We start from the raw sequence: 15,119 nt of genomic DNA on the forward strand, positions 1-15,119 counted from the left end.
TTTTCTTATTTTATTTCTAAATTTTTAAGAACAGTATTGAAAATTTTAAATTTAGATACCTTTAAGTACTAACCAGAAACTAAACTCATTTTTCTACCAGAAATTATATAGAAGTGAAAATATAAGCATTTTTGCTAACAAATCATAAATTAATTAATTCTAAATATTAGTATTAGACTATAACATTTTAATTGAATTCGACATCTTTGCTGAACAATTTTAATTTGTCCTAATTCATTAATGATGTACAAAAGTTTTCTCAATTCACTACAAATATCTCCCATTTTTTTTATTTTAATACGAGTTAGCAAAAACGCCTATTTTATTTCTAAATACTTATGAAAATACTATACAGCTAATTTATGTTTGTATGACAATAGTCATATCATCCTACGCTTTATACGTTCTTTTCTGAATTATATCATTTGTAATAAATGACATAGATAAAATAATAATTCAAACATATTTTATGAATAATGAATTAACTCGGCTTCTGACAGCCGAATTATTTACACTATGTATAATATTTAACAAAAAAATTATGATTTTAATGTAGGTAATTATATACACTATTATATTAACTATTTTATTAGACAATATTCAGCTTTAAGTATAATTTCAGATCTAGAACTGAAAACTTGACTATATAACTATCATTATTTTCGCTTAAATTAAATGCAGGTACTAGGTTGTATACAATTTTGAATATTTTCTAGGTAATAGGTATTATTATAGATAATAATTTAATTTAAAAATCATATATTTATTACAAATATCAAAATATTATATAAAACTAAAAATAGTAATTTATTAACGTCAATATTAATCACACCAAAAATTAAAATATTTGAGCTTATATTTTAAGGTAAGACGATAACATAGTTTGAAATACATACACAATAATATTATGCATTTATTAATTCGAACTATATACGTACGAGTATTAATATTATGTAATTAATTATTGAATTGATATATTATAACTGATATTATTTTACCTGATACTCTGCTAACGATTTACATCACGCACAAAATGTTTGCCTACTTGAGCTCCTTATTAGCATAAAAATATTTTTTTATGATCGATAATGACGAGTCAGTGCTTTGCGTGTGTATCTAGAGTTAAAACTTTTTTAATTAAGCTTTCGACTAAATAAAATAATTAACTGCAATAATAAAGTACGTTTGATACTTTTGTTTTTCAATTTTAAATTTTGGAATCAAGAAAGTAGCGAATGGAATTTTCGTCATGAATCGTAACCTAACCTACGGTACGAATTAATAATAATTAATAGTATATTATGTATGATGTATGTCATACATTATTATTTATTAAATATGCATATATGTATATAAATATAAATATATAATATCATACAAAAAATGTTTTATTTTAACTTTTATATTTTCTAAAATACAACGCAATGACTATTTGCTGCTATAAATGTATAATATTTATACTGTTAATTAATATTGTATATTTGTCGTGTTGCATAATAAACTATTAATTTTATTTGTATTCGTATTAACTAACTTAATAATTGTCACAAAAAAAAAAAAAAAAAATAAAAAAAAATTGTTTATACTTATTTATTATAGGTTGTCTAAATATTTGCTTATTTTGAATTAAAACTGTGTATTCATTATATACAGATATACGTAAGTAAATAATGAACTATATTAAGCGATTATCAATAAAACTACTTATAATTTAGGATTTAGATGAAGCTACAAACATCGCTGCATTGGAGCGTTTGCTTGTAACTTAAATTTCCTATTTATTTAAGTGTTTCCGTTTATCATTCATTTTAACACGGAGCGTTGGTGCTGTATCAAATTTATCAAACTTCATCATGTTTTTCATATTATTTTGTAAAGTTTTCGTACGTAATAATAAAATATAAATTACTGATTTTACATGACTTAATCGTCAAAGTTATTATCGTATGTGCACAGTATCAACTTAGCTAAATATACCGTATTGGGTTGTTGCTGTTGTTACGTTCCCGTTGTAATTTATCGTTTTTCTATTCGTATACTAGATTACTTATGCTGAATCCCTCGGGGTATCACGTCTCTGCAATATATAGCATTGAAAGTGTAATAAAATATTAAACCATTGTGCCACAGGCTATTAAGTTATTACAGGGTAACTTTGTGGAAGGCAAAATAAATTAAAAATTGTGTATATCCAGAGATCTGATAGATACAAGTGTAAACGCATAATTGTTTCGATTTAAATAGGGCCCGCCGGTGTGCGATGTGTAGGAACTATATTATACTTGCGATGAAAAAACATGATTGTTTTTACATGATTTTAATAGGTAAAAGTTTTATTTAAATAATCACGTACAGCGAAAATGTCAAAACATAGCATGAGTCTGATTCATATTCGTTTTGGATGGATTTATAAGTATATAAGTGTTAAAGAATAAAATATTATTATGATTTGTTATACTTATACATGAATCAATTATTACTAAATGCACACATAAATATTTAATAGATTCATAATATCATTACTTTTGTCCACAAGTTTCTTTCAGTTCGACATCCATAGCTTCATTCTGTGTCGTTGACATAGATAGATCCGAATATGAATGGATTTTTCTGAAAGCCTAAAAACCAAATATATGCAATTGAGTAAGCAATATATATATATATATATATGATATTATATGAATTTGTATTACATAATTATTTTATAAAAATATATTATGATTTAAACGTTTATAAGATTCCGCGGTTAATCATTTTATCTCGATTTGGTAATAGAGGGGTACAAGGACACTATGATAATTTTTTGTATTACTGCAGTCTACCACACACAGGGTAATTTTGGGTGTATTAGCTTTTGAGATGATAGTGAAATAATTGTTTTACCAAAACACCATTTCATGAAATGTTACATTATAGGAATAGCGTACGATATGGGACTTAAACAGAGTTAATTTATATACCAATTTATCAGTTTATGGTTTCAGAGTACAGACGCCATTGTATTTATAAGAGAAATATGTAGCTAAGTTTATTATATATTATTGTTTTTGACGGTAGATACCTGTGCTTTTCTCATACTTTCCACAGCTCCGTAAGTGGGGTTGTCAAACGAAGTTTTACGTTGCAATCGAACGTCTTCGTCGATTAGTTCCACTGCATCGTTGGTGTCGTTTTTAAATTTTACGAACACGGGGCCAGTACTAGATCTGGAACCCGACAAAAGCGATTTCCTGTGTAAAAATAAACGAATGTTTATCATTAAATTGTATAGTATATTATTATGTACACATAATCTACAGAGTGATTCTTTTATCATAAATTATAAAAAATACAATTTTATTTTTATTTTTTAGAACAAATACTAGTAATTATTGTATAGACAAATGTAAAATAATGATAATTAAAACACTTAATTGTATTTCATAAGATATTTTCTGGTTCAGGATAGAAATTCTTTTATAAATAATGCTATACGTTTATGCGAGTACATTTTATAAACCATTAAGCTGGCTGGCGTTTCTTGACCTTTGTAATTTATATTTATGACCTAATATTTGCCCAATTTTTAGAGCGACTCTGTGGAGCCGAAACGTTACAAAACAAGCGGGTAGTATAAGTATGAGTGACAAAATTCATTATATGTGCACTCACTCGCGACCCACGCATACTATTCATCGTTCCTTGTCTTATCTGACAGAATATTTTACCGAAACAATATTATTGTAGATATATTGACAAAAAGACAAAATCATAGCAGATTTCAACGATAATACAAAAAATCAATTTGATTAATATATCGAAGCTAATAGCTATACTTAACTATGATATACCAGCTATTTATACTGCAGTTAAAATATACAATAGGTACTATAAATAGATAAGTACTAAAGTATCACGAAAAATCACTGAAAAAAAAGTTTTTCCAAATCAATCGTCTTTGATATATCAGTGTATTATGATTTTATGAGATGTGTTTTACGCTATTGTTCCAAATTCTCCTTCCATTTCTCTCCCCCCCTCCCAAATACTAAAATAATACTGGTATTCAAAATTTCAATTAATCAAAGCTTACTATTATTCAATACCGTTTTTAAAGAGTTATATTTAGAATATTTTGTAAATACGTACTGTATACATACGTACAAAGTTACACACTAGTAGAAGGTAAGCGATAATAATTGTGTATTTCTACATTACATAAGTACTGTATCAGTTTAATGTAAAATAGATATTGATACAAATTATCCAATTTATAGCCAATAAGTAACCAATATTCATTGCAAAAAAAAAATTTGCTTATAAATTTGATCCATCATATGCATACAACAAAGTTACAATTTTTTTCATAAATCATCTTATTTAAATGATTTTTTTTTAAATTCTAATAAATAATATTAATCACTGTTTATGCTAATTCTTAAAACTCTATACAAATTAATTAAATTAAAAGCGAAAGTATGAGTTAAAATTTTAAAAATATAGATAAATATGTTTTCAGATTTCTTATTACCTACATCATTAATCAGTATACGATGGATAAAATATAGGTATGTTTAATTTAAAAAGCAGTCAAGTATACCCTTATTAATTCGATAATTCTAAACATTCTCTAATTCTCCAATGCACGAAAATACGTAATATGTATATGTTACGCCGAATTTATGAAATTGCTGATTACATAAAATCGGCAGAAAAATTACCAATTTCATGAAATCAGTAATGCTATAGCCGAAAACATGAAATCAGCAACTTAAAGTACTTAATACTGCCAATTGCGTAAAATCGGCAAGACCCTTCTTAAAAAATTATAAAATATAATTTAATATAAATAAATATGTTATATCTTACATAAAAAAATAGAAAATATAATAAAATCTAATCGTAATAATAAATTATGTATAAAAAAAGTTAAAACAATAAATCGAAAATCGTAAAGTTATATTAAGTGTTTTAAGTTATATATTTATATTTATAAATTTTGGCAACTACGGCCAGGGTGGCACGCCGAATTACACATCATGTCATTTTTTTCTAAATGTGTATTTTTTTGATGTACGATTCGTATGGCAGGTACAACGTCGATATTCTTGTCTGGTCCCAACTGACGCCAACCCATTTGTAACAGTGGCATAGATAAAAATTTAAACGTGGTCAAAAAGACTGTGGTACGACTAAGGCCGGGTTAAAGATAATGGTGTGGTAATGACAATTAGCACCCGTATAATTATTGATAATTATTTATATAGTTATCACTATTTGTAATGTCATAATAATGTGTTACCGAATTCATAAAATCAGCAATCAAAATTTGTCAATTTCGTGAATTTGGTAGCTAAGTTGCCAATTTCACGTTTTCAGCAACAGCGTTACTGATTTTATGAATTCAGCAATTTTTCTGTTGATTTCATATAATTGCTAATTTCATAAATTCGGCGTAACATATATATCTGTATCCGGTAGGCATGTCATTTAGTCGCCAATAAAACTGAATATATTTCATTTTTTTTTTTTTTTTTTTTTTTTTATTTTATTGTTTTGATTTTTTTATTTTTAAAATCTAAAAATTTAACATAAAAAATACTATATAATATATACGTTAGTGGCCTATATAAAAATTTCACAAAGTTCGAAAGACACTGACGATAAACCAGTGAAGTTTTTTATTGGACGCTCATGGTACTTATTAGTTATTTATGTTATTCAGAGAAACCTAACGACCGTTTATAGTTTTTCATTGCTAGTTTGATCATTAAAAATCATTATTATTAAAACACATAATGTATGATTATGTTTTACCAGTCTTTGTTGTAGTAAAACATAATTGCCAACAAGCAGGTAAAGATGATAATGCATGTGGTTAGGGCTATTTGACCGTATGTCATCCCGTCAGCGTCATACGACAGCCCTGAGTTGAACATTTTCACATCTGTCACGCCCTGATCTGTAAAAAACAATACACTATAATCAATAAGTAAACACAAATTGCATCACTAAAAAATTAGATCGATGAATTATTGTAAATCTATCGTTTACAAAATAATATAAGTACATTTTTATATTAACTATATTATAGTGTATTGTATATTAGTATCTACTTAATAATACTATTATAATTTATAGGTATGTTCCAAAATTTATCTAATGTTTATTTGTGATAAATGAATACAATGAAATTTGATTGTTTCAACAGTTATTAATAAAACATTTTTATTTAATAATAACATAAGTTTTAAAAAGAAAATTATATTTTTGAGCAATTTAATTTGTTAGATTATATTTACTATAATATTTTTAAATAATTCAATAAACATATATTAAAATTGAGTAAAAAATAATCAAGTATGAAAGTAATTTTAATTATTTTTTCAGAATAATAGCGTAATTAAATGTGATTATAGAAATATGAAATTATGATAGAATATTTTTAAATTGTATACTGCAAGCTTTTATAGATAAACATAGATCAATAAAATTTGCATTATAACGAGATTGATTTAGACAAATGACACGATTTGTTTAAGTATTTTGCTTATACCTATAAAATGTATAAAAATATATCACTCTAACAATACCGAAAACTTAACTTAAGCTAATTTTATAATTTATTACTCGAATTTAATAAAACAATTTAATTACTAGAAAAAGAGTAATAACTATTTCGAAAATTAAAAAAAAATATTTTTATTGATAAAATGTCATTTAAAAAATAGAAGGTAATATTAAATTCAATATACGTATAAATTTGGTATTCAAATTGCAAAATATTCATAGTTTTTTTTTTTTTTTTTAAATTATTAAGGCATTCCTAGCAAAAAAACTATCTAAGCCTATTGATAATATTCATAGTAAAAGTTGTCCAAGATCTCGTAAAAATGAGGAAATACATAGAGTAATAATAAAATAAAATATAACATTAAAAATTAAGAAATAAAAAATGTCTTTTATGGTACAAAATACTTAATATTAAAGAGATGATGGTATTTTAATAATCTTTTAGTTCCAATGCCATAGAATTTTTGAACGCCAGCGTCTTTATTATTGACGTTATATATTGTGGATATAATATTATACATGGAAATTATGGCCACAGCTTTTCGTTGCTTTCGTCGTCATATACACTGTTAGTCCAACGATAAACATTTCAAAAGTGACTAAACTATATAATTGAATACCGTTAAAAATTTGATTTTTAAACCAGAATTTTAGAAAATTATAAAAAAAATTTATATCAAGTTTATCCAAATAATAATAAAAAAATAAAATATTGTTAAAAATAATATTTTAATGATATAAAAATTAAAAAAATGTTACCCAGCTGTATGTTTTACATATTATATTATTTTATTCATAAATTGTGTCAGGTTATTGAATAGTTTAAAAGTTTGATTATGTTTAAAACTAAATAATTACGTATTAGATTCTCGTGTTCGAATCATAATATTTTGAAATTTTGATGTTTACGTCTATTAGTATATCTGAATATATTATGATATGATAATAATAATAATAAATAATAACTTACAAGAAATTAACAACGAGTGTATGTTTTTAGCTATTTCGTTTATTTCGTCTACGTATTTTATACTACTCGCCAATACGACTTGGATTTTTCCGTTTAACAGTTTACTCATGTAATAAAAAAGTTGATATTTTTCAAATGTTGAGTTTAATTTTTCTATGTCTTTTTTAAATTCTTCGCTGAATTTTTCACCAATAAATTTGTTTGGGTTGTAATTAATTAGGAAATAAGCTCCTGGAATCAAAGCAAACAAAAATAATGAACACAATTTTTTCAACAACACTGATTATTTACTATTGCTATGTATCAGTGGTGATTAATATGACTAGGTTGCGGGTTGGGTTGCACAGATAAATATATTCTTAAAAAATTTAAATTCATAACAATAATAATAAGTAAATTTTGATTTTATAAAAAAAATCATGCACGAGATCCACACGTGGCCCACGAGTCGCAAGTTGGCTAACCCAGCAGTATGTATATTAGTTAGGTACAAAAAATTTTTTTTAAATAGAAACATTTACTTTCTCGAAATGAACTAAAATATTTGAATTTTTTTTTTTTTTATTAAGTATAATATGACGAAGTTTTTAAAAACACAATTTTTGAACAAGATTATATTTTTACTATTTTTATCTCATAATTTGTTTTAACTTATAACCTATAATTTTTATCTAAAGGAAAATATTTTTTTCGTATTTGTATACACATAATATGAAAATTGGATTTTGAACAACTAGTTAATTAGTTATAATTAAATGAATATTTAAAGTTAAGATTATGTAAAAAAATATTTTTATTCATGTTAATTTTTTTTTTTTTTGTGTGTATTTAGGTACTTTTAAAATAATAATCTTGTTTACGCACACACACATAGGTATATGAATATGCAATATATTACTGTTAAATTTAATTCACAGCTCAAACTGAATAAATTAATACATCATCAAATTAAGGATAATGATATTATTGTGTATTAAAAATCTCACCACAAGTCCAACAACAATGACCAATCGGTTTCACTGGACTTATGCAACCTAATTTACTATCACAGCGTTTTGAAGCCACTTTGCATACTTGGTCAAAAAGTTGTTGAGTACCGCATTCACATCCTGTATTATCTTCGCAGAGCGTCGAAGTTAATGTTATGGACACATCGTTATCAACGGAAGAACTCTTCAGTTCTTGATCACCAACGTCCGACAAAAGAAATTCGTTCAATTCACTTTGACCAAAAGTCTATAATATTATATTAATTATATTAATGTGCAATAGCAAATGTTCCTCCATGTCTATAGATTTGCGATACTACTTTTACAAATTAATAATTTTTTTAAGCCAAACACAGAACTCATTATTACTACTATATACTACTAAAATACATATGTTATATTTATTATTACAACTTATGCTCGAGTCTTACGTGATTAAATAACATAACGTATTACTATTTACTGCGTTTTGTGAGCCTATATAGAATGTATAATTTATTGTTGAAACCACGAAAAAGATACTATATCCATTTTATTATAATATATTATATATTATATTTTTCCAAGGCCTGAGGGGTTACAATATCATAGCCATTCTGCATGCATGCGATAAAATTTACTATTATTATAATTATAATTAGATCGTTATTTATAAATTGTTAACCAAACTATATAATCCGCAGAGAATTACGAGTATGTATATATTTAAGTGTTTAATTTTTGCTTTCATAATAATTACCAAAGATTACCTCTAGTTTTATGACTATAAAAAAATATTCACTGTTAACATTTTTCAAATATTTTATATAGGTACCTAAGTCTAACTTAGTTTAACAAAAACTTAATATTGCACCGTTACGTCTAAATTAATGTTAAATAATATTAAATATTATGTCAAGCTTTGTATTTTTGTACAAGAATATAATTTTCATAAAGAATTAGTATAAAGTATTCTGTTTATTAATATTATATTATTAATTGTGTAGAGGTCAGTTGTGAGATAATAAATTTGAATACAACGAAAAATCATCGCTTTCGTTTGCTCTCCTAAATCTCTTTCTATTTTCTACAGAGGAATTCTAAATTCTTCAAAAGAATTCTAACGGTTAAATAAATAAAAATTACAGTGATGCGAAAATAATACGATATGCATCAATTTATTCGCATACAGAATTTGCATGGAATATCGTGTGATATTTTTTTTGAATTTAAATAGTTATGTATATTTATATATATAAAATCAAGTTTGGGAGATGGGAAAATAATTTTTTTAATTTCATTTTTGGACCACTTCACTAAGGTTAGGTTAGATCTTAATGGTGACACCCCGTATACTCACAAATTCATCATAATTTATAAATATTATTGTCGTATCATACGAATAACGATTTATCTTAAATATACAGTTTTAAACGACGGCTAATTGTAGTCGACTCGAACTCACTTGGTTCCCGAACTTCATTGATCCAATGGTAATCGGGACGTCAGGCACGATGACCGAAAACGAATGACCAGGGTTGAACACGACGGTGTCGTGCACGCACGGTATCCGTTCCACATGTGGCGTTGCTATGTTAATATTTTCATTTGACCAGTTATCCGGATCCACCCATTCCATCGGGGTGTTTCGTTTAAACATCACAGCTGCAAATATGCATAATGATAATGAAATGAGCAGTTAAAAGTACTGTGTCTACGTAAATGTGGAAAAATATATTAAAGATCGACCAAGGAAGGAAATAAAAATTAGTTTTACTGCTTTCTCCCCGTTCCCCCCAAAAAAGTTTATGTAAAGGGATGCCATTACAATAAAAATTATAAATTTTAATTGTATTATAATAATAGTTTAAATATATACATAATATTAGTTGAATGCATATTTTATTTATATTTAATATAATTGATATACATAACAAGTATAAATTAAATAATTCGAATATTAATAATACAATAATTAATATAAAATATTATAGAAAAGAAATAATTTGTTGTAATTCGGAACATAAACTAAACGGTTAGTGAAACGTTGAATGATTTTAATTTCATATTTTTACTATCATTATAATATGCTTTGCAGAAACAATTAATATGTTTTATTAACATTTTTTTCATACAAAACTTCTATTATACTTTAAAAATGCATCTTACATATTTATTATACGAGGTTTTGAGCATATTGTATATATTATTATACTTATTGGTGCATTTTTTAATGAATATTTAGTCTTACAAGAAAATTTCTGGATTATACATTTTTATGGTTATTTTTTATTTAGTTCAGAGTATTTTTGTTGTTTGTCAATTGTCATTTATTATCTGTTTTAATAATAATAAACGATAAACGAGTTATAATATGACAATTAATTAGATAAAATGGCATGCATAAATAATTATTAAGTATAAACTATTTTGATTAAATATTCATGACTAAAATAAATTATTAGGTAGTAGGTACGCATATAGTTCAAACTTGTATGCAATAGTTTATAAGTAATTTACTATAAATTATGAATAAAATGATTCACCAAGCATGCTCACTTCCTTTTATCCTTTAATAATGAATATAATATTATAATTCTGGTTTTAAAGTACCTAGTTGGATTTTCTTTTCATATAAATTTTTACATATAAATAATATTCCACAATATTCTGTGGCAATGTGAATTTCTTTTTTTTTTCAATTGAAAAGCCATACTTTTTATTGTAAATTGTTAGGCAGATGGTTTTCTTTGAAAATATTGACGTATTTAAATCTAAATTCGAATCAGTTATTTAGATATTTTTATTAAAGCTGATGGTATAACATCAAACATGTGATTTTTTTTTTATATTTTGTCTTTTTTTAAAAAAAAAAACCACAAAATAAAAATTTAAAATAATTTATTACGTACCTATATTTGAAGTGAAGTATTACACTGTAATTGTTTTTTTTTAGTTTGGAAAAATTATTTTAATACTTAACAAGTTTAGTCGAATACTTAAAGTACTATTAATAACGGTTGTAACAGAATGTAAGGGGCTATTTAATTTATTTGCTACAATCGATACTTAAATAAAATCAATAATGTATCTGCCAAGACAAACAATTAAATACATATAATATTATGTAAAGGCAAATATCAACTATAATAAGTAGTTCAAAAGTTCAAACTAAGTTTAAAATTAAAAAAAAAAATAATAACTAAACATTAACTAATTAAAGTATCCATTGTATTAAATTAGAATTATTTTCAGTTAATCTGAAAAAAAATATATAGAGTTTAAATCAAGTCGATAAACTCAATAACCAACAACCGTATAGGTAGTTTAAACGATTTTATTATTATAATTATTATTTAATCATACTTTTAATAAAATTAACGGTTTTAAAACGTGTAGGTAATACATTTTTTATAAACTAATAAAAAGGATTAGTAAAATGCATGTTAAATTAAATATTCAGAGTCATCTATTATTAAAAAAAAAAAATTCAAATCACCACGAATGTTACACAAAAAGTATTTACAAAAACTTACTAACCTCTTTTGAACTAGATTGAGTTCACATTTGTCTCCACAGTGACACTTAAATCACTCAGAGTTAAACAATATAGGTATACATTATATTAGCTATTTACTTTTCACTTAACTTCCTTGATGTCGACTTGAACTTAAAGTTCAATATCCGGAAGCCAAAAGACCGCGCACTAGTGGTGATGCAGGAAATAGATTGAAATACAGATCAAACAAAAACGATCGTATATTAATTTACCGATGTATCATTTTGTACAGTTTGGTTTTAGAGCGGTGACTTTTCCGCCGCAACGTATTATAATCGAAAATCATGACATACGATTGTATGCAAAGGTTGCGCGAAACGAAAAGTCTGAGCACAGCCGTACATAATAATTTTCATATTATATCATTATACTCACTCTGTCCCGTGCAACCGCCCATCGCTTGGGACGACGCGGAGATGACGACGTGGGCGTTGGGCTCCAAGATCAGCTGACCATTGACGGGCAACACGACCTCGCACACGTCGACACCGACGGCCGGCACCACCACCGGGACCGAAGTGTCCTCCTGGAACACGGCCACGTCCACGGACGACGGGACGTGTTCCGCGTCCCAGTTGTGCGCCGCCTCGAAATCCACGTCGGGCGTCCACCGCTTGGCCACGCCGCCATACACGGTGCCATCTGCGAACGGTTTTCGTAAGGGAAATCATTTAAACAACGCAAATATTAACAACGTCCTTATAAAACGGTTTTCATATGATGAGATGCTATTGTGCTTGACGACTGGTTTTATGCGATAAATCGACAATATATAACTCTGTTTTAACAGATTCGTTTAAACGTATTGTTTGTATTACAAATAGCGTTGACCTGTCCTCGAAAATAGGTAATTGAGGAAAATAAATATTTATTTTTTACGGTTTTGCAGAGTTTCGAAATTTTTGATCATTCGAAAATAATTTTCATTCAATTGCTTTGAACTTAAATACTATTATGTAATTAATAAATGAGTTATAGTTTTAATTTTGAATTTCAAAAAATGGCTATTTGCATACTTGGCTAACATTTCTCGTTGAAAGATTTAAGATTTTTTATTTGCACGTATTTTATCGATTTTGACTTTTAAACTTTCGAGCCCAGTATCATATTATTATAAACAGTAATTACATGATATTTCATGAATCACGAACTAGGCGACTTAATAATAATATTGATATATGTGAGCCGATTTTCGTTTTATGAATTATTCTTATGCACGGGGCGCACCTGAAAACGATAGGAAAGCTGCCACTACGACGATTGCTGTCGGCGGCATCTTTTTGTAGGTTACGATCGTAACGACAGCAACAGAATTAGGGACTGAAACAGCAACAGAGACTGCAACAAATATATAACTACCACGTCGACATATTAATTTATTAAAATATTATACTCTATCAACTATCGTTGTTATATTTGGACGCGGGCGCGACTCGAATGTTATTGAATCAGACTTGTCTTGCTCAAACGATCTACGAACACTGAACGGTCTATCACAAATCATTATTATTTTTTAGCGCGGTCGGTTGTGGGTGTCGATCCTGCCTGCAGCAGTAGAAACCGCGATAACTCGTGATGCATATTATACATCACACATAGAGTTCGCACCACTGTTACACTATACAGAATGGTTCACCAATCATGCATAATCACATATCAAAGAATAAAATGAAGGTTTATTCGTTGATAATGCATTCCTTAAAACTTTGATTATTATAATTTTTAGATATACTTTAGAAGACCGCATTTCCTAACACTTGATTTTATTTAAAGTTTAAATCATTTAAGAAGTGTCGATACAAACCAGTTTTTTTTTCATAAGAGAACTTCTCTTTTTACAGTAAATTATTTATATCAAAATTTATTTGAAAATGTTGACGTGTCTAAATAGAAATTCAAACGAATAGTTTTTAAATTATTTTCTTTGTATAATACTAAGCCTCTAAGGATAATATTATCTTTTGATAATGATTTTACATAAAATATAAAATGTACCTATGTAAGATTTAATTATTGTATTTATTGTACTCGGAGAATTTTTACAAATGATTGTATACAATGCTATTTAGTAGTTACCATAATTTCAAAATAATCAAGTCTCCTCCCTTTTAAGTCACATTCTAAATCTATATTATCATAATAAAATATTATACTTTTTAACACGTACAATAAATATCTAGTATATTTAATAAAATAGTCTTCAATCATACTTAAATATCTTTTGCATAAATTCTAAGAATCACAATTTAAATAAACGTATTATTAAAAAAAAAAATTGTATTTCAAATGAAAATAATTAAATTGTAGTGAACATGCTTAGTGAATTATCCTGTATATATTATGACAAATTTAATCATATTTTTAACAGCCGTCGACGTGATTATGGCAAAATGACACAATAATAAGTAAAATTATGATCAACGTTTAACACATGGCCAAAAATAGTGTATTAAAAATTAAAATATAAAAACTGTACAAAATAATTTAATATGAAAATATTACAATAATACAACATAATAATATGATCCGATAAAATTTTTTCCCCACACATTTTTACCCAGCGGCGTGCCAAGAAGTTTTCAACGGTGGGTTATGTTGTCTTATAAGTAAACACACATTCAAGTCAATTATGGTCGCAGAATCAAAGACTCGATTAGCAAGCTTTTAGAAGTTAAATTTTTAATATAGTTAGTTATTACTATGGACTAAGATATAAGTTATGAGAATATCATAATATTCCATATTTACAATCGTATATAATAATATGTAGAATATATATGGCTAAATGTTATATCTAAGTCTGACTACTGTATAAGTATTATAATATTAAGGTACGTTTTCTGGGCAACGACAGACTGTTCATAGTCTAGACGCCGACCATATCCGATATTATCGCCAGACACTCCGGAGAAAACGTATTGTTGTTACGGTTTGGAGCATCTGTTAATAATAAGTAATAATAGACACCATATTTGATAACATTTTTTGTATGAACTCTGTATAGATAAATTATAAATTTTATATATACAGTAACATAGAGCATAAGATTATAGTAGGTTGAGATACAAAG

At 26.4% G+C, this 15,119-nt stretch overlaps 1 protein-coding gene across 3 annotated transcripts; it reads right to left on the minus strand.

Annotated features, from left to right (window-relative positions):
- Positions 1-1,609: 1,609 nt before the first annotated feature.
- On the minus strand, positions 1,610-13,522 carry LOC112593402 (protein amnionless). 3 transcript variants are annotated; one of them, XM_025337783.1, is made up of 10 exons: positions 13,443-13,522; positions 13,277-13,387; positions 12,425-12,691; positions 9,956-10,155; positions 8,509-8,758; positions 7,523-7,753; positions 5,797-5,941; positions 3,062-3,230; positions 2,524-2,618; positions 1,991-2,077 (listed from the first exon to the last, which is right to left on the minus strand). In XM_025337783.1, the coding sequence occupies exons 2-10, from the start codon at positions 13,323-13,325 to the stop codon at positions 2,044-2,046; spliced, it is 1,440 nt and encodes a 479-aa protein (XP_025193568.1). In that variant the 5' UTR covers positions 13,326-13,387; positions 13,443-13,522; the 3' UTR covers positions 1,991-2,043. The 3 variants fall into 3 exon arrangements, with proteins under 3 accessions (XP_025193567.1, XP_025193568.1, XP_025193569.1); XM_025337784.1 differs by having other exon boundaries at positions 13,277-13,369; positions 13,443-13,518; XM_025337782.1 differs by having other exon boundaries at positions 1,610-2,077; positions 13,277-13,520.
- Positions 13,523-15,119: the final 1,597 nt, after the last annotated feature.

Source organism: Melanaphis sacchari, unplaced genomic scaffold (assembly GCF_002803265.2).
Source record: "Melanaphis sacchari strain LSU unplaced genomic scaffold, SCAv2.0 Contig202_pilon_pilon, whole genome shotgun sequence".
Lineage (NCBI taxonomy): Eukaryota > Metazoa > Arthropoda > Insecta > Hemiptera > Aphididae > Melanaphis > Melanaphis sacchari.

What these genes read in the sequence shown, in the direction of transcription:
- LOC112593402 (XM_025337782.1), bottom strand. Translation starts at nt 13,325, where the DNA reads ATGCCGCCGACAGCAATCGTCGTAGTGGCAGCTTTCCTATCGTTTTCA. An exon ending in ACACTCGTTGTTAATTTCTT is followed by an intron (nt 5,942 to 7,522) that starts GTAAGTTATTAT and finishes TGTTTTTTACAG; the next exon opens with ATCAGGGCGTGACAGATGTG. An exon ending in AAAGAAACTTGTGGACAAAA is followed by an intron (nt 2,078 to 2,523) that starts GTAATGATATTA and finishes TATATATTGCAG; the next exon opens with AGACGTGATACCCCGAGGGA.